The sequence below is a fragment of the Eretmochelys imbricata genome, chromosome 1, assembly GCF_965152235.1.
Source record: "Eretmochelys imbricata isolate rEreImb1 chromosome 1, rEreImb1.hap1, whole genome shotgun sequence".
NCBI classification, from domain to species: Eukaryota; Metazoa; Chordata; order Testudines; family Cheloniidae; genus Eretmochelys; species Eretmochelys imbricata.
In genome coordinates, this window is record NC_135572.1 from 226,962,514 (window position 1) to 226,985,413 (window position 22,900).

Below are 22,900 nucleotides of genomic sequence, written 5' to 3' on the forward strand. Positions count from 1 at the left end.
CCATAATTCAGCCTTTAGTGGTTAAAAGAAATTCACTGGACATAGTATCTCTAGTGGGGCACTTTAGACATATGAGGCCATATGACATTCCCATAGGGAAATTAGAGCAATGAGGATTACACAGAGCATTACTGATGCTTCAATGTCAAATTGGGAGGATATATTGCATGTGGCTTCCCAAGGGGTTCGTTCAAGGTACAGCACCACTCAATGTTTCGATTTACAGCTTGGAGGATAAAGAGAAGATTGCGCTAATCACACTAGCAGGTGGCACAAAGTTTGGACAGAATCCCGAATAGTTTGATGGGTATAGTGGTTGCACTTTAAAACTTTCCACTTGTGCCTCAGTATTTACTCCAAATATTGAGGTAACATTGCCAAGTTAGCTACGGGAATTGGAAAATGTTTAGGTGCCACCACTATATAATATAACAATAATCATCATAAGTGTGCTGGTGACATGGATTGAAAAATCCATCAAGGCAGTTCAATAAAGGCAAACGTAAAGTGGTTCATGGAGGAAGACATAATTAATTGCACACATTTTAAATGGAGGGACATTGGCTAGGCAGCAATCCTGCAGTTAAAGCAACTCCAGTGGGATATAAATTGAATTCTTGTCAACAATCTGATGCTACTACAAAAAAGGCATATGTTTATCTTGGGTTGTAGTAATAAGAATGTCATAAATCCAGCAAGGTTATTATTGTGTACTGCCCAGCAATGCTTAGGGATTAATCGGTATACTGCAGTTCTGAGTGCCATATTTTAAAAAAGAGACACAAATTAGGAGACTTCAGAGGGAAAAACATACAGTTTTCTACAGATATTAAAGCACTTTTACAAACATGGGGAACTGTCATGATCCCCATTTTCCAGGCGAAGGAACTGAGGCATGGAGAGGTTAAATGACACGTGTAGGGTCAGGCAGAGTTAATGGCCAAGCTGAGGACAGGAGCCATGACTCTTAACCCCTCATTTCATGCCCATTAAAAGACTTAAAGTAAGACTTATGAAGAAAACTGGAGAGAACTGAGCATGTGCAGTCTGTTGAAAATATGATAGAGGTGAAAGTTATTTATCTATAAATATGAGAAAGGAGAATTTAAAAGAAGACAAGGATCAATAATTCCCATTAGTTCAGTGAGGAAAAAATAAGGACATCTTCAACTTGAAATCTAGTCTGTTTAAAAAAAAAAATTAAAACTCATTTCAAGTACAATACCTACCCTTGAGTCCCTCTGTACATTTTTGTGCTTTTATAGATGGAAGTTCCTATTTCAGAAAATGTTTCTTTTTCCTTTTTATGGGTGAAACACCCACATAAATGAAGGCGAAACTGACTCAATGACTCATGATATAGAGGAAGCCGTGAAACCAACCATAATCAAAAAGTGCTCTCAAATAGACACACTAAACGAATTGGTCTCTTTCAGTTACAGTTGTCTTAGGTGCTAATTCTAACAGCAGGTATACTTTTTCTACCACAAATGTGAATTTTAAGTTGGCAGTATCTCTTGAAGTTGCAGCATGTGAAAATTAAGTAAAATATCTGGAAAATTATTATAACTCTCAGAATAGCTCAGTCAGTAGATGAAGCTGCCTAGAGAGATGGTAATGGATAATTAATTTAATACTGCCATAATAATGCCGGAGGATGGATTAGGTGACCTAGTTCAAGGTTCTTTCCAACCCAAAGGAATCTATTATTCCAAATATAGCATTTTGGTTAATTAGTTTACTCTCTCATTTTTATACTGTACTATTTCTTAGCTGATTATCTGCAAGTAATAAGGGCCATTAAAATTTATTTAAATAATCAATTCAATTAGATAATCAACAGTTTCAGATAAATGTGGGGGGCTGGAAGTGTCAGCAGAGTTTTGAACTCTGCAGGAGAAAGGCTTCAGCCTTTCTCTTGCAGAACTTATCCGCTCTACAGGAGCAAGCTGAAGACTGTATAAACTCTGCAGGAAAAAGTCTCTCTCTTGTAGCACTTACAAATTTTGCAAGCTAAAGTGTTTAGGACTTCAAAAAAAGTGATGATCTGTGTTACAACTTGGCCCAGTCCCCCTCTTGATGGTCACCAGTCTGTTGTAAGTGGATCCAGCCCCTTTGTCCCATGTGCTTCAAAGCCCCCTGAGCCTGGGTACTCTAGTGGCTACTTTTAGCTCTGGGTCTGTAGGGCACATTCTCATGCACAGACCTCTTGTCTTAGTCCTTCCTTGGAACATGGGACTCCTCAGTCCAGCCTCCCTGATCCCTGAAACCAGTGCCACAGATCTCCCACGCCCTCCAGTTGCTTACACATGGTCCCGCAGAGTTCCACCTACCTGTGGGCAATCTGGCTTTTAGTTTCACTCCTATGGGGACACTGGGACAGGAAAACAAGGAACACCCCATGCAGAGAGACCATTGTTCCATGGGATTGGTCGGCAGTTGAGAGACAATTAAATTTGATGGTCCTAAATCAATGGCGCTCAAACTATGGGACATGGGAATGTGCGAGCTATGTGCTTTTTTGTGTGTGTGGTTTTGTTTGGGTTTTTGAAGAGCTCTGGCTGTCAGCCCCAGATGCCTGGGGGCCGTGCAGAAGGGCCATGCACACCGGGGAGGTGGGGATAAATGGGACAGACAGAGCCCCGCCTCCCAGGCTCTCCTCCCCACCTGCTCACACTCAGTTGCTCACCAGGAGATGGTGGGGCTCCAGCTGTCAGCCCCAGGATAGCAGCAGCAGCACAAAAGTAAGGGTGGCAATGGGGCACTGAGTCTACTGTGAAAAGTGATCTTGACAAATAGCACTTTTCACATTGCCTGCCCCACTTCTCCGCAGCTGCTGGCACAGTGCTGCCTTCAGAGCTGGGTGGTGGTATATGTACTTGTGGGGGAGGGGGAGGCCGTAAACAACTACAGAGACAAAGAAGGGGGGCCCAATCAAAATTCTGTTTGAGAACCACTGTCCTAGATAGTGCCGTGATTGCTTCTCAGTTATAGCTATTCAACTAGCGAACAAGCAACTTTCCTGGGCAGGGTGGCTGTCTAGAATTCATCACAGGAATCTTGCCTTCGGCAAGGTTAGGCATGAATTCAGCCCCTAGTATAAAATGGATGTCCTAATCCAAAAATGAAGGTTACAGTACAAAGCAGAGTTCAGGATTTGTCCCAGACACATCACAGAGTTGACGGAGGATGTAGGTGGGTCATGATATTTTCATAAATACGGAAGAACATTTATTGCCAGAATATCAACATGTGAATATTTGTTGACAGAATTTGAGAATTGTAGCACATTTTCCAGGTTAGGATAGAGAGCAGCTACTAAATAAGGCACTCCACCTACTCACATCTGCCAGACTTTTTTTTTTTTTTTTTTTTAAATACCTGCTCTACTTGGCCTCCTAGATCTGATTCAGCATCATTCCAATATGGAAGGAAGACAGTGTGATTTGTAAAAACCAATTCCTACTTCCAACTTCTTTGTGCTGATCAGGTAACACAAGGGGACAGCTGGGCATTCCCTTTGCATAGGTGAATGCTGGGATAGTTTAAAGCCAGCCTCCTACAGCATAGGGGCATATTGGTGAGCTGCAGGGGATGTGACCAAAGTGTGCTGTGCTCCACTGATCCTAGATAAGTGGAACCACCTCTGTGGTTGTAGTAACTCGTGCCAAGGGCCTAACTGGCTCCTGGCTGCCAGGATTGGGAAATGGGATTGAGAGATGATGGAAAGCCACTATGGAGAATAGAAAAAAAGATGGAAAGCCACTTATGCCCCACATCTCTTCAAGTGTGTCCAGAATAGATCAGGTGCTATCGAAGATGTAGTCTGTACATTTTTAAGCCAGGAAGGAATAACTGAAGGACTAGTTTAGACCTCCTTTACATTACAGAAGTAACTCTGCTGAAGTCAATGACTCTGAGTCTCCAGTTTTATACTGAAATACACAGATGTTAATGAGAGGATAATCGGGCCCAGTAGAGTCACATGGATGTAAAACTCATGTGAGAGCAGAATCTGTCTGTGAGTCTCCAAAAGAGATATGGGAAGCAGCACAGAATTTGATATAGGACACAAAAGAGCACTAGAAGAAGGTCCTGGAGGCATACGAATTCTGAAGGTTGTTTTAAAAGTACATAAAATATATCAGTAATTTCATATATGTGAATTTTGGAATTCCCTTTCAAAGGAACATATTGTTGTCAAAGTAGGTAAGTCATGGAACTGATGAATAATTGCTTTTCCAAACAGACAAGTACTGAAATGGTTTGGATGTAGACACAACTTGAACAGTTTGGAAGCATATTTTTTCAACTGCGTTTGGAAATTTTGCAACACGCTATTCATCCTCTTGAGTTCTTTAATGATTGGCTTTTTTGGGGTGGTGGTGCTGGTGGAGGAAAGTAACAGATTTTCCAACAGATTCTGAAGTAATTGGGATAAATTCAGGTATTATTATGTGTGCTATGCAGTCTATTACATATGACCTCTTTCTTTCATATTTTCACATGGGTTTAGAGAAAGTTTCACATATAATACACACACTTCACAGTTTTCATGCTAAGATATCACCCTCTCCATGGTGGGACTGCCGATAAAGCTTTGATTTATCTGCTGTCTATGGTTGCATGTTTTGTACAGATTCTGCTGTGTTCAATAGATTTTATTTCTGTTCAGTATGTCTGAAGTCTTTAACACAAAGCTCTCCTTTGTCCTGTTCTTCTTTAGATTGAATGCTCCAGTATATCTGACTACTCAGAAAAAATTATCAAGGCGAACCACTTGGACAACAGTAAGACATCTAAGAATAGTTTCTGTGAAAAATGGTGGCAGACTGGGGCCTGCACACTCCTGATTGATTTCTGTTGTGTAGTTTACATGTAATTGATGGTTTGGTACATACAGCTGATGATTGATGTATTTCGATATAAATAGAAAACAAAAGATACCTATTTACAGCTCTAGGCACCTGGACAATTACTGAGAATCACTATCCACGCTGGTATAATCACCCAGGAGCACATGAGTGCTTATATGCAATGAAAGTAAATGAACCTAACTAGCTGGTAATTCAATGTAGCAAAATAGATCCAGATGCTACCTTCAGTGATTCACTCAATCCACAGCAAATAGGTGACCTTTACAGAGGCTTTTTCAAACTGGGGTTGGGGACAAGTTCAAGAATCAAGGGGCCTCTCATGGAAGGTATGTCTTCATTACAGAGTGAGCCATGACTAGGCTAGCCCTGGTAGAAGGTTCCCTAGTGCAGACCCCTACCATGTGCCAGACCCATGTAGCTGAATCCACATTGGTGCTGTACTAAGTGCTCCTGTGCTGGGGTAGACTTTTGGCAGGACATTCTGTGGCTCTCAGCCCCGTACTAAGCTGTGCTGTTGCCAACAGACAGCACTCTGGGGGGACGATTTCTCACATGGCATGTCTATTCAAATCTGGGGAAGCACAGCAGAACTGTAACAGGCAACTTGGGGTTTAAATGCCGAGCTAGTGTAGGTGACTTCTTCCAGTGCAGAAGAAGTGAGGAGGTCGAGAGCAAGAAAACATGGCCGAGGTGGAATTGTGGGAATGCAATGGAGGAGTTGATTAGCCTGTGTCCTCACCGCAAAGTAGATGGGTTGCCAGCCTGGGCTGAGGAGAAACACAAGCTCAAGCCCATGCTGGGCTCAAGCCCAGCAGCATATGCTAACCTCGGTTTAAAGCACTGTCAAGCATGAGTAAGAGGTTCTGTGTGGACGACAGGGGGTTAGGGTAAACACCCATGTTAGATCCCAGGCTAACTCTCCAGTGAAGACTTACCCTGTTGGCAGTACACTCTCTTTTCTGCCAACCGGTCTTCTCTCCAGTAAAACTTTCATTGACTTGAACTATAGTTTTGCCAGAGAAAGATTTGCAAGGCTATTTTTTAAATGTTAAAAGCAGCTGCAGTGGTCTCTGCCATGTAGTCGGCAATACCGTCCATACTGCTTAATCTATACTGACATTTAGGGAGCTGTGAGTGGTGAAACTAAACTGGTCAGTCTGGGAGCTATAGAACTAGAGAGAAGAACCACAAGGTCTGTCTGTGTCCAGTAGCTGAATCCAGTTTCTTCTCGAGCATGAAGACTCAAGGTGCAAAAATTTGGATACAGATTTCAATGTGTTCATGGGTGTTTGGATCTGGGGGGTGGGGGGAAGGTTGTTCAACTTATCAGAGGGGTCACCAAATGAAATTAATAGGCAGCAGGTTTAAAACAAACAAAAGGAAGTATTTTTTCACACAATGCGCAGTCAACCTGTGGACCTCCTTGCCAGAGGATGTTGTGAAGGCCAAGATTATAACAGGGTTCAAAAAAGAATTAGGTAAATTCATGGAGGATAGGTTCATGGAGGATGGGCAGGGATGGTGTCCCTAGCCTCTGTTTTCCAGAAGCTGGGAATGGGCAAGAGGGGATGGATCACTTGAGGATTACCTGTTCTGTTCATTCCCTCTGGGGCACCTAGCATTGGCTACTGTTGGAAGACAGGATATTGGACTAGATGGACCTTTGGTCTGACCCAGTATGGCTGTTCTTATGTTCTTATATAAAGATGGGGGCTATTTGAAAAATTCTAATCTAGAACTTGGTTCCAATTTCAAACACACTTGATGCTTGGGAGGTGTTCAGCTCTGAGGTCTGGGATATTGATTCAGAGCTACTTCTAGTGTTATGTACAGAAATCTGATAATGAAACAGGACTGCTACAAGCCTTCTCTATGGGGTTCAACGACTGAGCAAATTACCTTTTTTTCAGATAGATCCATCCCTAACCTCTCTGAATCTGTGATCCTCCATAATGATCAATTTTGGCCTAATCGTGCTGTCACTAACATAGGTGGAAATCATAGGAGTAACACCACTGACATCAATTAGTTCACACCAGTGTAAAAGCCAAAATAAAACCCTCTTTGTTTACCAAGACACACCATTCTCTAGAGAGTCCAAAGGCCATAGTCTGCTCTCGGTTACACCAGTGTAAATCTGGAGTCACTCCAATGAAATTAATGGAATACCTCCACATTACACTGGTATAAATGAGAGCAAGCCCTGACTCCAAGGATCCCTTTTCCTCTCCTAAAACTCATAGAAGCTTTAAATTTAAAAAAATCCTTTAAAGTTAATTTAGACTAGAACCAGTGAAAGAAGCTGAACGGACAGCTGTTTACCAAAAACTAGGTACAACACAGCTAGCAGCAGTGTAAACTTCCCCCACACTATGCCTTTTAAAGTGTTTTACATTAGCGAAGGTTTGCGGCCCAGGTTGTGTGTGTGTGTATTCATACATGTATATATAAAAATATTCAGTTTCTAGGTCTGTCATTCTGGCAGCTGTCAACAGTGCTAAAATTCACCCCAAAGGAATCATCAGGACTGTTCTGACATGTGATAGAAGTAGGGTACCTGAGTGTTGTAGCAATCATATTATGGAAGGATGAAATTCACCTCTGTGCTTCATTTAAATTTTAAAATAGAGTTTAAGTGGGACATTAAGCTTGTGTTGGCTCCATTGTTACCCAGAATGATGCATCCACATAAAAAAATTCAGGCAAACTCATATTTCAGAACCTAGTTTTCCAATGCCAAGTTTTCCAAATCATCTAACACAGCTTTAATATCACATAGTTCAACTTAATGCTGGTCAAACAGTAATCTCCCACCCACCATGATTTCTGATTATTTTTGTGAATAAAAACATTGAGTTCTGTTTGCTGAGATTAATGGGTTTCTATTATTTGGTATGCAGAAGTATTTGTACTAGTGCTAGGTGTTCAGGAAAGTTTCTGTGAATCCTAAAGGTTTTACACATTTTAGCACAGATAATGATTTGTCTAAAAATTAATATTGGAAAGTGCATTCATATCTAATCACTACATTTTTTTATTCTCCTTTGTGTCAAACATTTCAATTGTCCAGTCAGGGAACAGACCCAGTGCCATCTCACTTCAGTAACTATCCCAAAACACAAAGGGTGTATTGTAGCAAAGGGAACAGTTTGCAAACAACCCATAGTTTGAAAAATTATTTGTCCAAACTATTTGGAAGAAAACTTAGAAATAATGAATATTTCTGGAGAAAGTCAGGACTCATTTGTGAATAATTTGCTAATTACAAAGGGAGCTAATTATTTGTAAGAAATAATGCAACCAGATCTAGATCTCCTCTAGCATTACTGTAAATAAAATATATGCTCTCATTTACACCAATATTATCATGGTGCAATTCCATTGACTTTAATAAGTTACTCCTGGTTTTCATCTGTGAAAGTCAGAGGAGAATCAGAGCCTACTTGTGTCCTTCCACAGAAGTAAAATGAAGCACTTACATTACTTTATGCATACCTGCTATTATGATAACAAAATAAACAGATCAAGGCTGGATTTTGCTGTAAAGTTAGGTTTATTCAAACCAAATGGGTTACTTAATCCACGTGGTGCTGCGAATTCAATTAGCTTCGGTGATTCACCTCACCCCCTCTACTTCCATTCTTGGTTAAAAAAGAAAGCGAGAGAGTATTTAGAGAGGAGTACACCTTTGAATTAGAAGCGGCAGTGGGAAAGAATGCGTAGGTTGTTCCAATCTGGTTTGTATAACTCAGTGTACTTGGAGGCAGGTATATTAAATTGAAAGCTTAGGTGGGATGTAACTTAAATGAAGGCAAATAGAATATACACCTAATATGTATTTCTGCATAATCAAAACCCTTTTGAAACATTTTTAACATGGGTCAAGGGTTGTTTGATCCTTTTTCAAACAAGAGTTTCCTAATTATTTCATAAGATTTAGAGTGCTTATGGAAAAAATGACAGAGAACTTGCTACCAAAGTAAATGAGTATAAATTGCCAATGGTGGGCCATATTCAGAGCTGATGTGAGTGCTGTTCCCAAGGAAGTCTGTGGGCCAAATGCAGTGGCCCATACAGATGAAAGTGGAGGGACCATGCATACATGATGTCGGAATCATTCAGTGACTATATAACTGTGTCCTTAACTAGGTATGATCCACGTACATTCCTTATGTTAAAACTCAAATAACTGAACCTTAAATGCCTTGTAGCAGCAAAACATGATCCTTGCACTTTTGCTGCTGTGGGGTATGACTTACATGGTGCAAGTTGCATGTTGTAAAGGCAGGTAAGAAAATACTCTGCAAGTGGTAAAGCAGGTGTCGCTTGCATTCATTTTGCATTCATTTTGCTCTACAACTCTAAAGGGGTAGAGTAAGCGTGTGTGAGTCTGTGTGTGTTGAGGAGGGGTTGTAACGGGAAGAGAATGTAAGATAAAGGAGGAGCTCTGCTTTATTTTAAATGCTCCTGTTAATTGCTTTCCTTGCTACAGCCCACTCTTCTTCCCCGCTCAGTGTAAGCAGAAGAATCAAGCTCTGTTTATAAATGTTGGCCCTCATTTTGAACTCATTGGTTTTCCACTAATGTAAATTAATGGATCTCACTGATGCTACTCTTTATTCACATTGGTGTGGAGACAGAGTCTGGGTCTTTGTTCAGATGGACCTACCTCATCCCCGGACTGGAATTTCTTCCCCCCTTCACAGAATTTTACTGCAGGAGGGGATGATCTGCTATATTATTATTCTTTGTTGATCCAGGTGATGTGATTTCGCCCCCCCCTTCAGTGACTTGCTGGCAATTTAACAAGCTTCACTGTGTGTTCTCCCTGCAGTCTGCAAGTTAGGTCTTCAGCCACTCCAAACTTAATAACCTTCTCAGCTCCTTGAAACTAATGGGCTGCTGACAAAACACCTGACAGGAATATTTTTCAAAACAGCCACTGTAGATAGCTGAGGAAAGGCAGCCAAGTCCAAAACTGCTAGCAAATTCTGAGTGAGGTGCCAATGTGTTGTGAAAGAGTCTGTCAAGAAGCAGATGATTTTGGAAAGCAGGGCAGGTGTTTGTGCAGACTTTTATGTTTGTGTTCCGCGGAGATAAAATTACCTCTCTCTGCTGAGTGAGCTGTCCAGGATTTTTAAAGAAAATGGACCTGATTCTCCTCAGTGTGAAGATGGAATAATACTTTGAAAGTTACTGCAGTCCCAACAATGCACATGTGGAGTAGATCCACTGAAGCCAAAGGAATTGTACCACTGCAAAGCTGATGTGAGATCACAATCAGGCTGTATGTCTGTAAGAGATGGTGGTATGGATTCATCTGGTCATTTAAGCTTAAGGATGCATGTTCCTAGTTCCTCTCTTCTACTCCTTAACAATTACCTCTGGTCCTACTTCCAAGAGAGAGATTTTATTGGTTTAAAGGCTATGCACTATGGATTGTTGCCTTAACAATTAAATCATTTAACCAGAGTCATGCTAAGAACTACCCATTGAATACTGGGAACTTGTCTGAACTTTGTTTTGAAAACTGGGCTCTGATTTGTTTTGAGTTTGTTCAAGTTTCCTTGATGTTGAACTAAGAGCTTTTGGAAAATTCTGAAAGGAGGGCTGTGAACAGGCTGGTGATTTTCCAAGAATGGAGAATTATAATTCTCCAAGATGAACTCAGAAGGTGCTTTTCTTGTCTTTGCATTTGTTTTGTGTCTGTTCTTTTCTTTATTTTCCATTCCAGCCTTATGGGTGTCCAAACTACTGATCGTTAAGAGTGAAATCCTGACTCCACTGAAGTTAATGGCAAAACTCCAGTTCATTTCCATGGGGTCAGGATATCAACCCAGATTTTACCTACATACCTTAGCAGGTCCAAGATTTCATTTTGCCTGCTCATTTTTCTGGGATAGAAAACTTTGTCTAACAACGGAACTGCAACCCCAATCAAGCCTTTCTAACCTGACCACAAATGGGCCAGTCAAATGTTGACGTTGTTTTCTTTCTTCCGGGTTTGAAATGGAGCAATTTTTAAAAAATTGTCATGGATTTTGTTAATCCATCGTTTATAGAAAACAAAACGAATGAGACATTTTTTCATTGACTGAAAAATAGATTCTGAGTAAACAAAATACTCTAACGATCATGTCAACAATGTTTGATGATTTTTCAATTATTTCAATTAAAATGACATGAAAAATGTTGCAAAAAGCAAGAATCATAAAAAGTCAACAGGATGCGTGGGCTGGTTTTTTTTTAGAAAGCTCATCTGGAGATGAAAAAAACTTGTTCTTGCACATTTTTGACCAATTCTAACTAAGTCCCATTCAAGTGGCCCTGCTTTACCATTTACAGTATATTTTCTTACCTACCTGCTACCTCACTAAAAGAGGGAGTACCCTCTTTTCCTTTTTCATATCTTCTTTTTTCATCCACGTTGGTCTGTATTTCTCTTTGGTGGGGAAAAGAGAGTTAACAAAGCTCAGCGTTTTTAAGTAAGCTGAGAACTTTTCGCTGTAACATCCTTAACCTTTCCGTCACTGAAGACAAGGCTTAAGAAACAAAGAGGTTTTGTAACTTGCAGTGTTTCCCGTGGACATAAATAAACAAAGCAGGGAGGCTCCCACCTTGTGTAGTTAGAGAAGTTAAACCTGCAATTGTTAAAAAGAACATTATGGCACAACACTTGCTGGAGATGTAAATAGGACATTAAATAATCATACAATAAAGACCTGCTGATCCTTTGCTTTCCCACTGTCATGAGACCCAACCCCTTCCTAGCTGCCTGACCTCTTGCAACTCCCTGAAACTCACCTAAGCCCTCACTCACTGCCAGTTGCCTCCTCCTCTCTCTCTGGACATCTGCTCTCTAGCACCTTCCTCTGTTCTGTGGTCTGGCTTGCCCTTCCGTCTAGACTTTCCTGACCAGCTACCCTGCTTGATATGCCTCCCAGTTGCTGATTTCTAACCCATGCTTCGAACAACCTGTTTTAAAAACTGAAGCATTAATTGGAATAATAAAGTATCAAAATCTTAGGAAAAAGCCCTTTGTGCTGACACCTGGAGTTGGGAATTAAGAACACAAATAAGCCAAAAATTACATCGAAGTTCAAGAAAACAGAATTCTTTGTCCTGGGGCTTTCCATTTTTTCAATGGACTCAACAACTCACTCTTCAGCCTGTGGAGAGCCCAGCCATGATGAAGAAGATGGCATGTATTAATAAATCTTCTTCCTTGATACTTCACACCCCTTCTCAACTTACCAGGAAAGCAAGAGCTAATAATGTCTACCAGTCATGGATATAAGGATAGACAGAGAGGAACAATGCATGCTACAAAAAGAATTGAAGCTACAAAATGTACTTATCTCAGGGATGGCTGCACAGATTGAATATGTAATTGAAAGCATTATTATTCCAGAAACACGGCTTGAATGACAGAAAAATCAGATATGTTGTCTCAGTACGAGAGTCATTAGGATGTCAGGATTAATTCCCATCTCATTTGTGGAACCTTTTTTCCCCTGTAAATTGTTCAACTTAATCCCCTGCCTATACTATCTATGGTTGTCCACCATAGCGTAGACAAGGCCAGAATGAAAAGGAGTTGTTAGTCTGTGTTTAAAAATAAAATTACACTTCAATGACTGAAACCTAGATGGATTTTTATCATTTCTTTTGTTGGCATCAGAAATCACAAGTAGGTTCTTCCTGGAAGCTGCCAGATATAAGAAATAATTTGTGTAAAAAAAACCCCAGAAGATCCTTTTCTTCCCTGAACTAATTTCTACAGGCATAAAGAACAGAAATGAGAGATGCAACAGAAAAGACGTCGTTAAAGAAGTAGAATCAGCTCAATTAATTCCAGCTGAACTTTAAGTAATCTTCAATACAAGAGTCTTTTCCCCTATGTTTTCTTGAACTTTAAATCTGAAAAACATCTGTTAGGGAAGGTAAAAGAAGGAAATGGAGGTCAGGATAGAGAAAGTGGGTCCAAAATAGAGGGATAATAACCAATTCTGGAAAAGTATACACCATTCATAAAGAAATCAGGTTAGATGTGAACTGAAGAATTTCCAGTTCCTGAAATTGCTGTGAAAACTGCAGTCATTATTTTGTACGTAAGGCTGAATATTGTCCTTGCTCTCTATCCTTTGCCCTATGCACAATGGTGCATCAGCACATAGAAAGAAAGATGTTTGTGAAAATAGCTCAAAATTACATGAGCCCAGGATAAAATGGACTACATTTCATTTGAAATTACAAAAATTTCTCAATGAAAATACTTTAATTGAAATTTAAACATTCTCCTGCAACATTATAAACCCAAATGCAAGAGGTTGTTCTTGTTTATGAGGACCAGGAAGTGAAACTAACAAGTCAAAATTTCACTGTTCAAGGTAAGGTGACAAGCAAAGAAATTAAAAACAACATAAAAAGCAAAAAGTAAATTAGAATTGTCTCATAGAAATATTTTCCAGTTTAACCCTTAGGATCCTGGGGCTGAGAGGTGAGGAAACATCTTATTAAATGGCTTGAATTTCCTAACATTTTTATACTAGCTGAGTTGCCCCATAATCCCTAGCACAAGGTAGCTGCATGGAATCCAAGACAGTTCTCTAGTTATTGTAGTAAGATGTTTGAGGTGTCTGTCTATAATCCCAAGTTTAGTGGAACAATTGCTATACCAGGAGTCGGATTGTTTGCCCATTTCTGCTGCTTTGTGGAGATGAAGGTTTGAATCATTTCTTGCCTACTAGCTTGAAGACCTTGATGAATTTGGGAGTGGCAGTGAGGGACATATTAGCATTTTCAAAGATGGAAGATGGGGGTGGAAGACATCTTGTGCTTCCAGAAACCCTTATGACAGAGCTGGGTATGGTCTGTAAAAAGGCAGCTAGGGACAGACTGAGGTTGGGGCAAGGGAATGTGCTTGTGAGAGAGAGGGCAGAGTAGTGGGGATGGGTCTAGAACTGTGTAAACTGCAACATGCCCAATATAGATCTCATTGACATGCACCAATGTAAATCAGGAGTAACTCCATTGAAGTCAACGAAGATAAACACATGGCAAAACCATGTGAGATCAGACAGCTCCTAGCTCCATGAATGTTGATGGACTTGGGCTGATGAGTTGCCAAATAGTACTAGAAATCAAACACAGCCTGAGGTTGGGTGTATTCAGGGTTTTGGGTGAATTCTTTACATCCCACTACTGAAGACGTAGACATATGCCAACTTCCAAAGGGCTGGTAATCGAAGATATTGTAACAGGTAAGGAATGTTTTTTGAAATAAATGTTGTTTATCTTGACAGCGTCCCTTTACATTGCTACTAAGGGTATATCTACACCGCACCCCGTACATGTGGCTACACGCCATAGTGAAAATCAGGCTGTATCCACACTATGGTGTGTAGCTCCCTGTGCAGGGAAAGGCTTCAGCAGCTCCTTGTGGTGGGGGAAAGCAGGCTCCAGCAGCAGGGAGGCAGCTGGACACTACAAGGCTAAAAACAGGGAAAGGCACTGCTTGGGCATGTAGAAAGCCCCATGTAGGATGCATACATTAAGGGTCTGGCATGTCTTTACTCTACTTGCCTAAGCAGCACCTTACACCATCTGCACTGGTAATTATACCCATGCTAGCGGGGGAGTGGGGAAGGACACAGGACATAGTGTATGCACTCTACATGCTGACGAAAGGAGTGTGCACTGCAGACATACCCTAATGATTCTCTGTTTATTGTATACTGCATGGGCCTGACCCACTTCTCCCGTATACTGGTTTATTTCTTATTCGTGTAACTTCATGAACTTGAGTGGAGTCACTCCTGATCTACACTGCAGAGAGAGGCGAATCAGGTCCATATATTTAAATCAAAATGAAAAGCAAGGGTAGAATGACATTCACCAGTGAGGTACTTTTAATCAGGCTTTTATTATGTGAAACATATTTCTTTTGGATTCTTTTTTCAGTAATCACAATATTTAAAGGTAAAGTGGAAGAAGTTGAACTGCCTGAGGATAAAGTAGACATCATCATCAGTGAATGGATGGGTTACTGTCTTTTCTATGAGTCAATGCTAAACACAGTCATCTTTGCACGAGACAAGTGGCTGGTAGGTGCTCTGCATGTCATACTCCTTGCTGGAGGTCTGGTCATTTATTTTCCAGTTGCAAGCTCTCCTCTCCTACTACCACCAGCATCAAAAAGACACAGTTACGTTCAAGTGCCCTTTCTTAGGCTTTATTAGAAAGATTAGCATGGGGAGCTCAGTAAACGGGGAAACCTTTAATTTTAAAGGTAAGCTTTGCTTTTGAGTGACAGCTAGTACAATTCCAATCAACTCTATTTATCTAACAACATTGCTGCAGGGTGCAAGAATCTCTGAGATATTAAAAGCCGATGTGAAAATCTGAAGGAGAACAATAAAGGCATGCGGGGGGTGCTTGTCTGGTTTTTGTATGTGCAGTTCAAAATGTGATGTCTTTGTCAGGTGAATAGATTACGAGATCCATTTCCCCACAATTCATCAACAGAAACCTGGAGGGCTTATGTTTCCAGACCGGGCTGCTTTGTACGTGATAGCAATTGAAGATAGACAGTACAAGGACTTCAAAATTCACTGTAAGTACAAGTCTAATACATTCCTCCTGTGCGATCAACTCCATGAAAATATTTTTATTTCCCCATTCACATTGTTATAGAGTAGCCTTTTGGACTGTTTAAAATAGATACATTGGACATGATTCTCCTCTCACTTTATCTTAATTTTACACCAGTGTGACTTCACTGGAGTAACTCCTGATTTACACTAGTGTGAGGTTAGATAAGACAAAACCCTCAGGTGGCTTTCTTACACTTGGTGTGTTATTTGCAAACTGCATGAAATAATGAGAAAATGCACTGCCATTTTAAGAATGACTGTTCGTTTTAATAGGCTGGATCTTCAGGTGTGTAAATCAACATAGCTCTGTTGACTTCAGTGGAGTTAGGCTGATTTACACCAGTTGAGCATATGGCCAAAAGTTAAAGCTATTGCTTGCTAGGGGTTTTATCAGCCTCCGTGGCTGTGAAAATACATACTGCCCCTGCTGATATTAGCATTTTGCATAAGCACATCTTTATTGTAGCCTGATTCTGGTCTTCCTTAAACTGACATAGATCAAGAGAAACTGCACTGAAGTCAATGGAATGACACCAGTGTAAACCAGGTGTGAGATCAGAATCAGGCCAATTGAACTAAATTGAATTGCTCTTGAATTAGACTTGTGTCAGTGAGATGAGAAACAAACTCCTTCTGTTTATATAACAACACTCCCTGATTTCACTGTCACATTCTATCAAGCCATAGCTCTCACTCCTTGAATTTCAATCTATTTTTTGCAGTAGGAAGATGGTGGTGGTGGGGTGCCATTCTTTGTCCTGTATTTGTTTTACATCATCCAGTGTTTATTTGCACCCGAGGAGAGCAGCAATCCTGCCACACTGCTGCAAGCTCCCCTCTGGCAAAGTCTTGTTATAAGAGAAGCTGCTGAGAAAGTTAACGGAGTGTGGGCACTAGGTCACAAATACAATATCCAGATGAACACAAAGAAAAATTCATTAGTATCGAACACTGTATTAAGAGGCAGGGGAAAAACATGAATAGCAACGTTGTAGGTTGAATGTCTGATTGTTCCCCCACCTCCAAAAAAACCCCAATTACCTGTAATCTTCCCTAAATATGAATTTTCTGGATTTTAGAGTTTGGGATTTTTTTAAAAACTGCATCACTCCATTGTGCTATCTAGAGCAATTACCATAAAAATCTACACATTTGACTGCCTAGAAGTATGCAGTGTTGTGGTAGCCTAGAGGCAACACTCAGGTGAAATTTAAAATTTTTATTAAAGCTCATGTTAAAAAATTATATAATACACAGGTTAAGAAAAGAGTTTCTGTACATCTGGGTATAGTGCTTAGATTATCCATAAATACAAAGTTTGTTTTTAAAAGGCAAAAGATACATACAGTGCATAATCAGCAATAACCCAAATTAAGGTGGCCCTTAATTTCACTTGCCAGCAGATCGAGTGACATGATCGTTCCCCTCTATTTGACGTTGGTGAGGCCTCATCTGGAGTACTGTGTCCAGTTTTGGGCCCCACACTACAAGAAGGATGTGGAAAAATTGGAAAGAGTCCAGCGGAGGGCAGCAAAAATGATTAGGGGGCTGGAGCACGTCACTTATGAGGAGAGGCTGAGGGAACTGGGATTGTTTAGTCTGCGGAAGAGAAGAATGAGGGGGGATTTGATAGCTGCTTTCAACTACCTGAAGGGGGGTTCCTAAGAGGATGGATCTAGACTGTTCTCAGTGATACCAGATGACAGAACAAGAAGTAATGGTCTCAAGTTGCAGTTGGGGAGGTTTAGGTTGAATATTAGGAAAAACTTTTTCACTAGGAGGGTTGTGAAGCACTGGAATGCGTTACCTAGGGAGGTGGTTGAATCTCCTTCCTTAGAGGTTTTCAAGGTCAGGCTTGACAAAGCCCTGGCTGGGATGATTTAGTTGGGGATTGGTCCTGCTTTGAGCAGGGGGTTGGACTAGATGATCTCCTGAGGTTCCTTCCAACCCTGATATTCTATGATTCTAAGGTGAATAGATTTAACAGTACAGTTTAGATATTAGCATCCAACTATCTGGGTATATCACTCATGAAAAGTTATACAGAGTGTTTGTTATGGAAAGCAAATATATTTCCCTATTCTCAGCATAGTGAGTACAGCTATAACGTTAACAGTTTGCAAGGGAACTTGAAATCTTTACAAGTGGCCACCACTGTAACTGTGAAAGCTTATTGGTACAGCTGGTCAAAAATATATATTTCACATTTTTGAAAAATGAATTTTATTTGTCCAAAATGTATTTATGAAAAAAGTTTCTAAACATAATTGTTCATTTCATTTTGACGGGGAAAACCATAATTTTACTTGAAAAAAGAGGGTAGCAAATTAAAAAAGCAAGAGTGAGTTCCCCCCCCCCACCAAAACAAAAGTTTTCAATAAGGTTTTAAAAAACTACATGAACATTTACGAAAAAATTTTCATAGAAATTTTTATTTTGGCTGCAAAGACCTTTTCTGGCAAAAAGAAGTTTCACTGGAAAATTTCCAACCAGCTCTACTCATTAGGGCCATGTGGTATATAGGAGCTTGGAAGAGAACCAGTGGGCTCAATCACCAGTCAGATGCACACACACAATTCCTCCTTATCGGCTTCATCCCAGTCTAACAACTTGACAAATCCCCCCTCCCCCCCAAAAAAAGTGTCTTGATTTTTCTGACTTAAGTGCAGTCTTGGGGGGGCCTTGTTCTTCCATCAAAGGATACAAGTAACTCCCACTGAGCTCAATGGGAGTCATTAGCACCACAAATAGGATTCAGGATTGGGCCTATTACAAAGGTCATCTATAGCAGTGGCTCTCAATCTTTCCAGACTACTGTACCCCTTGCAGGAGTCTGATTTGTTTTGCATACCCCAAGTTTCACCTCACTTAAAAACTACTTGCTTACAAAATCAGACATAAAAATTCAAAAGTGTCACAGCACACTGTTACTGAAAAATTGCTTCCGTTCTCATTTTTACCACATAATTATAAAATAAATTAATTGGAATATAAACATTGTACTCACATTTCAGTGTATAGCATATAGAGCAGTATGAACAAGTCATTGTATGAAATTTTAGTTTGCACTGACTTTGCTAGTGCTCTTTATGTAGCCTGTTGTACAATTAGGCAAATAGCTAGATGAGTTGATGTACCCCCCAGAAGACCTCTGTGTACCCACAGGGGTATGCATACCTAGGGTTGCCAACTTTCTAATTCCAGAAAACCAAACCCCCTTGCCCCGCCCCCAGCCCTGCCCCTTCCCGAGGCCCTGTCCCCAGTTCACTCCATCCCCCCTCTTACTGTCACTTGGTCACCTTAACTGTAGAAGACTTCCCAGGCTTGCGGGCCCCTCGCCCAGGGGGCTGCAATGCTGCTGTGCCCGGCATGAAGGTTGAGCACCAGAGCAAAGGGGCCGGAGGCTGGTCGCCTGGCACTGAGAAGGCTCTGCTCTGCCTGGGCCCCGGGCTGCTGGCTAAGTTTTACTGTCTAGTTTTATTGCCTTTTTATTTTCTCTCTCTGATTATGATATTGCCCGGGAGGACTCCCCTCTTCCAGGGGCTGCCTAAATCACACAGCTGGGAAGGGAGGAGGGTGGGCTAGAGGGGAAAAGATGCTGGGGTGGTGGTGGAGGAGAGAGGATGGGAAGGGAAAGAGACCAAGGACAAGAGTAGGGTGGGGGTGAGAGTGAACAGTGAAGGAGAAAGGAAGGGGCATGGCAGGGCAAGGGGGGTGAACGGGGATGCAGGGGAGACATAAGGTTACAGGTACATGAGGCTGTGGGGGTCATAGGGGTGTATAGGGACATAATGGGAATGCAGCAGAGTATGGAGGTGAATGAGGTGCAGGGCTGTAGTGGGTGAGGGACATGGTGGGCAGCTCTGGGAGGTGGAGAGATGGGTGGGAGAGCACTGTAAGGGGTACAGGGATGGGATGGGTAGGGGTGGAGGGCAGGGCGGGATGGGATGGGGGAGAGATGCAGGGAGGGGGGTGCGGGGTGGGACAGAGAGAGATGCAGTGATGGGGGGATGGGGGTGTGGCGGGTTGGGACAGGGAGGGATGCAGTGAGGGGGATGGGGGTGCAGGGCTTGGTGGGGAGGAGTTGCCCAGAGTCTGGGGCTGCTGGGGCCAGTGGTGGACTCAGGAGGACTGTCCCAGGCTGGGGGGGTGGGGGGCGGTGCTGCCAGGGCGGAGGCAGTGCTGGGCCGGGCCTCTCCCCAATTCCCTGAGGTGGCTGGGCCAGGCACTGGGTTTGTCTCATTCTCCTCCCCTCCCCTCCAGCAGCCCCATTCCCAGCACTCGGAGACAGGGATACATACCTTGAACTCCTAAGTGCTGGCGATGGGGTGACCGATCATGGTTCTCTACAGGGCACGCGCCGCAGCTCGAGCCCAGCCACAGGAGAAGCGCGAGGAGAAGTGGGCCAGTAGCAGTGGGAGAGGCATGCGCCATGACCCCTCAAAGCCACCTGCTGAGCGTTCATGAGTCGCGCAAGTTTGGCCCCTGCCCTGACCCTGCTAATGGGAGCTGCGCCTGCGGGCAGGGCAGTAAGCAGACCCCCCCCCGGCCGCCCCTAAGCATAGGAGCCGGACATGCTGGCTGCTTCCCGGGAGCCACGTGACGCGGAGGCTAGCAGGGAGCCTGCCAGCCGCGTCACGCAATGCTGCCAACTGGACAGTCAAGAGCCCAGTCAGTGGTTCTGACTGGAACCACCAGGATCCCTTGTCGACTGGGTGTTCCGGTCAAAAACCGGACACCTGGTCACCGTACACATACCCCTGGTTGAGAACTACTGATCTATAACATCCAAAGTGAATTGTCATCTCCTCTTTGTCCAAAGTCAGGAATATTTTCAGATTTTTTTTTTTGGTTGCAGAAGCAGACAAAATCCCATAAAATCATAGTTACAAAATGCTGTATGAAGGACACTTCATGTAAAATAACAAAACCTGCTTCCTGTCACCCAAAAAAGCACTCTCCCACTTTTTTACCCTCTCTTTCTATCCTGTTTTCTACTTTCCCTTCTATATCTCGATGTCTTTTCTTCAGGCATATTCAGTGTCCTTGTTTCCCCCTGATTTATTGGTCTGTACATTTTTTCATCCCTTTTAAATGTGTCTGGTTCTCTTGCCCTCCCACACCCCTGCAAGCCCATTTTCCTTCAAAACACTTTTCTTTTCTGATATCACCTTTCTTCCTTATTTATACTACCAGCTTTTTGCTCTGTCTTCTTTACTCCTTTCTGTCCCAATCTCTTCTCCCACCTCACTATTCTCTCCCCTCTAACTCCTCCCTAGTATCTCACTTTACTTTTATTTCTCCCCATTACTTTGTTCTTCTTGGGATGGGAACCAGAGTTTCTCACATGTGAAATGCAATGATGGGTGTTTCAGAAGATGTTCAGAAATCACGCCCCCGCCCCAAATCATGAAATTGGTTTAAGAATAATTATTTTTGGGGGGAAAGGGAGTATTTGCTTTCTGATCTGTGATCCTTTAGGATTCATATTTTCCGGCTTTTTTTATGGAACCATGAGGGCTATAAACTTGGCACTTAAAATGAAAGCTGAGATTCTCCTATAGTAACGTGACTCAAGGAGCTGGGGCTTTCAGAAAACACACCAATACTGGGTGAGTAAGGATAGAAATAACAACAAGAGGGTGGAAAAAGAAAAAAGATTTGCAGGGTCACCCCCACCTCCCAAAATGTGGGCAAGTTGACAGCCCCATCAAAGGAAACCATTACCAAAGAATCTTTGCCAAATATGTTGCAATTTAGAATCATACTTACAGACCTTTTACTATTGCTGCCAATTCTGTCCCTGCTGGGAATTCCAAGAACTCAACTGCTGTGCTCTGAGAGGAGAAGCTTTTGCAAATCTGCTCCCTACCATGGTTTGCCAATTTATCTCGCTTGTTCTCATGCATAATAATATTTTTAAATGCTCAAAGTACTTTTCCAGCCATTCATCTACCCAGTACATACTGCAGCCCACATGACTTTTGTAACTTTTAGTTTAGACTTTTAATGGGGCATTGCGGTTTAATGGAATTTGACTCATCTGGTTCAGGAGGGTGTAATGTGAGTTTGGTTTAAAAAAACAAATCCAAAAATGTAACAGTTCTTTGTATTTTTTCACAAAGAAATGTCAACCATAAGAGCAGAGCCAGTGTACTTTCCCCCTAGGGGATCATTTGTTCAAAGAAGGAAACTCAGCAAGATAAAAGGCACTTACTGGTACAGTCATCAGAACAGTTCAAATACCCAGTGAGCTCAACTCAGCTTGCAAGCTTTTTAGAAGGCAATCTGTCATGATGTACTTGCATTAAGGTCTTGATCCTCCAAACACTTAAAGATATGCATAACTTTACTCTCATGACTAGTTCACTGACAGGATAGGATCATGTTTTTGCAGGATCAGGGCCTACGAGATTAAATGTTATCTAGAAGTCAGAGCAAGGGACAAGGATCCAGGAATGGATTACTGAGTTCTATTCACAACAATTTGGCTGACTTGCTGTGTGATTTTGGGCAACCCATTTAAATACCTCAGTCTTTAAAAGTGCCACTGATCTTGGTTTCAGAGGGGTAGCCATGTTAGTCTGTACCAGTAAAAATATATAGCACATGAAAAGATTTGGTAAGACAACTTGGTAAGGCAACTCCCATCTTTTCATGTGCTGTATATTTATACCAGCTTACTGTATTTTTCACTCCATGCATCTGATGAAGTGGGCTATATCCCACAAAAGCTTATGCCCAAATAAATTTGTTAGTCTCTAAGGTGCCACAAGGACTCTTGGGTGTCTTAATTATTGGGGAACCCAAAACAAGAGGCCACATTTGAAATTGTTTGCCTTGATCTTCCTGTGCCTTATCTGCAAAATGGAGATAATGCCACTTACCTATTTAACAGGGGTGCTGTGAAAGTTAACTAATCGGTTGTGAAATGCTTTGAGATTCTGGAACAGAAGCAGCTATGCAAAGTGAAAAAGATTTATTTATTTGTTTTGTATTACTTCTCACCTTTGACACATCCATTTGCATTGACAGGGTGGGAGAATGTGTATGGCTTCGACATGACCTGTATTAGAGATGTTGCCATGAAGGAGCCCTTGGTCGACATAGTAGATCCAAAGCAAGTGGTGACCAATGCGTGTTTAATAAAGGTTTGGTAATTCCAAATGTACTTAAATGTGAACGCTTAACACGTACTGTGGCATTCTTTGGAGATGCATTATTTTTTCTTTAACACTATCTTTTGGGGCTGCTAACAAGCTGCAGATACCATCAGTATGGAATGTGATAAAACTAAGAGGGAAAATAATCTTAGTTTTCATAATATTCAGTATAAGCATGTTGCTCATGTCGGGTGTCATCAGCTCA

The 22,900-nt window shown here is 41.7% G+C and overlaps 1 protein-coding gene across 1 annotated transcript in view; it reads left to right on the top strand.

Annotated features, from left to right (window-relative positions):
- Positions 1–22,900, top strand: part of PRMT8 (protein arginine methyltransferase 8) — a 98,856-nt gene that overhangs the window by 59,804 nt on the left and 16,152 nt on the right. The window contains exons 4-7 of the mRNA XM_077807407.1: positions 4,727–4,790; positions 14,841–14,983; positions 15,405–15,492; positions 22,568–22,683. Of these exons, the coding sequence (XP_077663533.1) occupies positions 4,727–4,790; positions 14,841–14,983; positions 15,405–15,492; positions 22,568–22,683 (411 nt within the window). The remainder of the gene's footprint in view (positions 1–4,726; positions 4,791–14,840; positions 14,984–15,404; positions 15,493–22,567; positions 22,684–22,900) is intronic.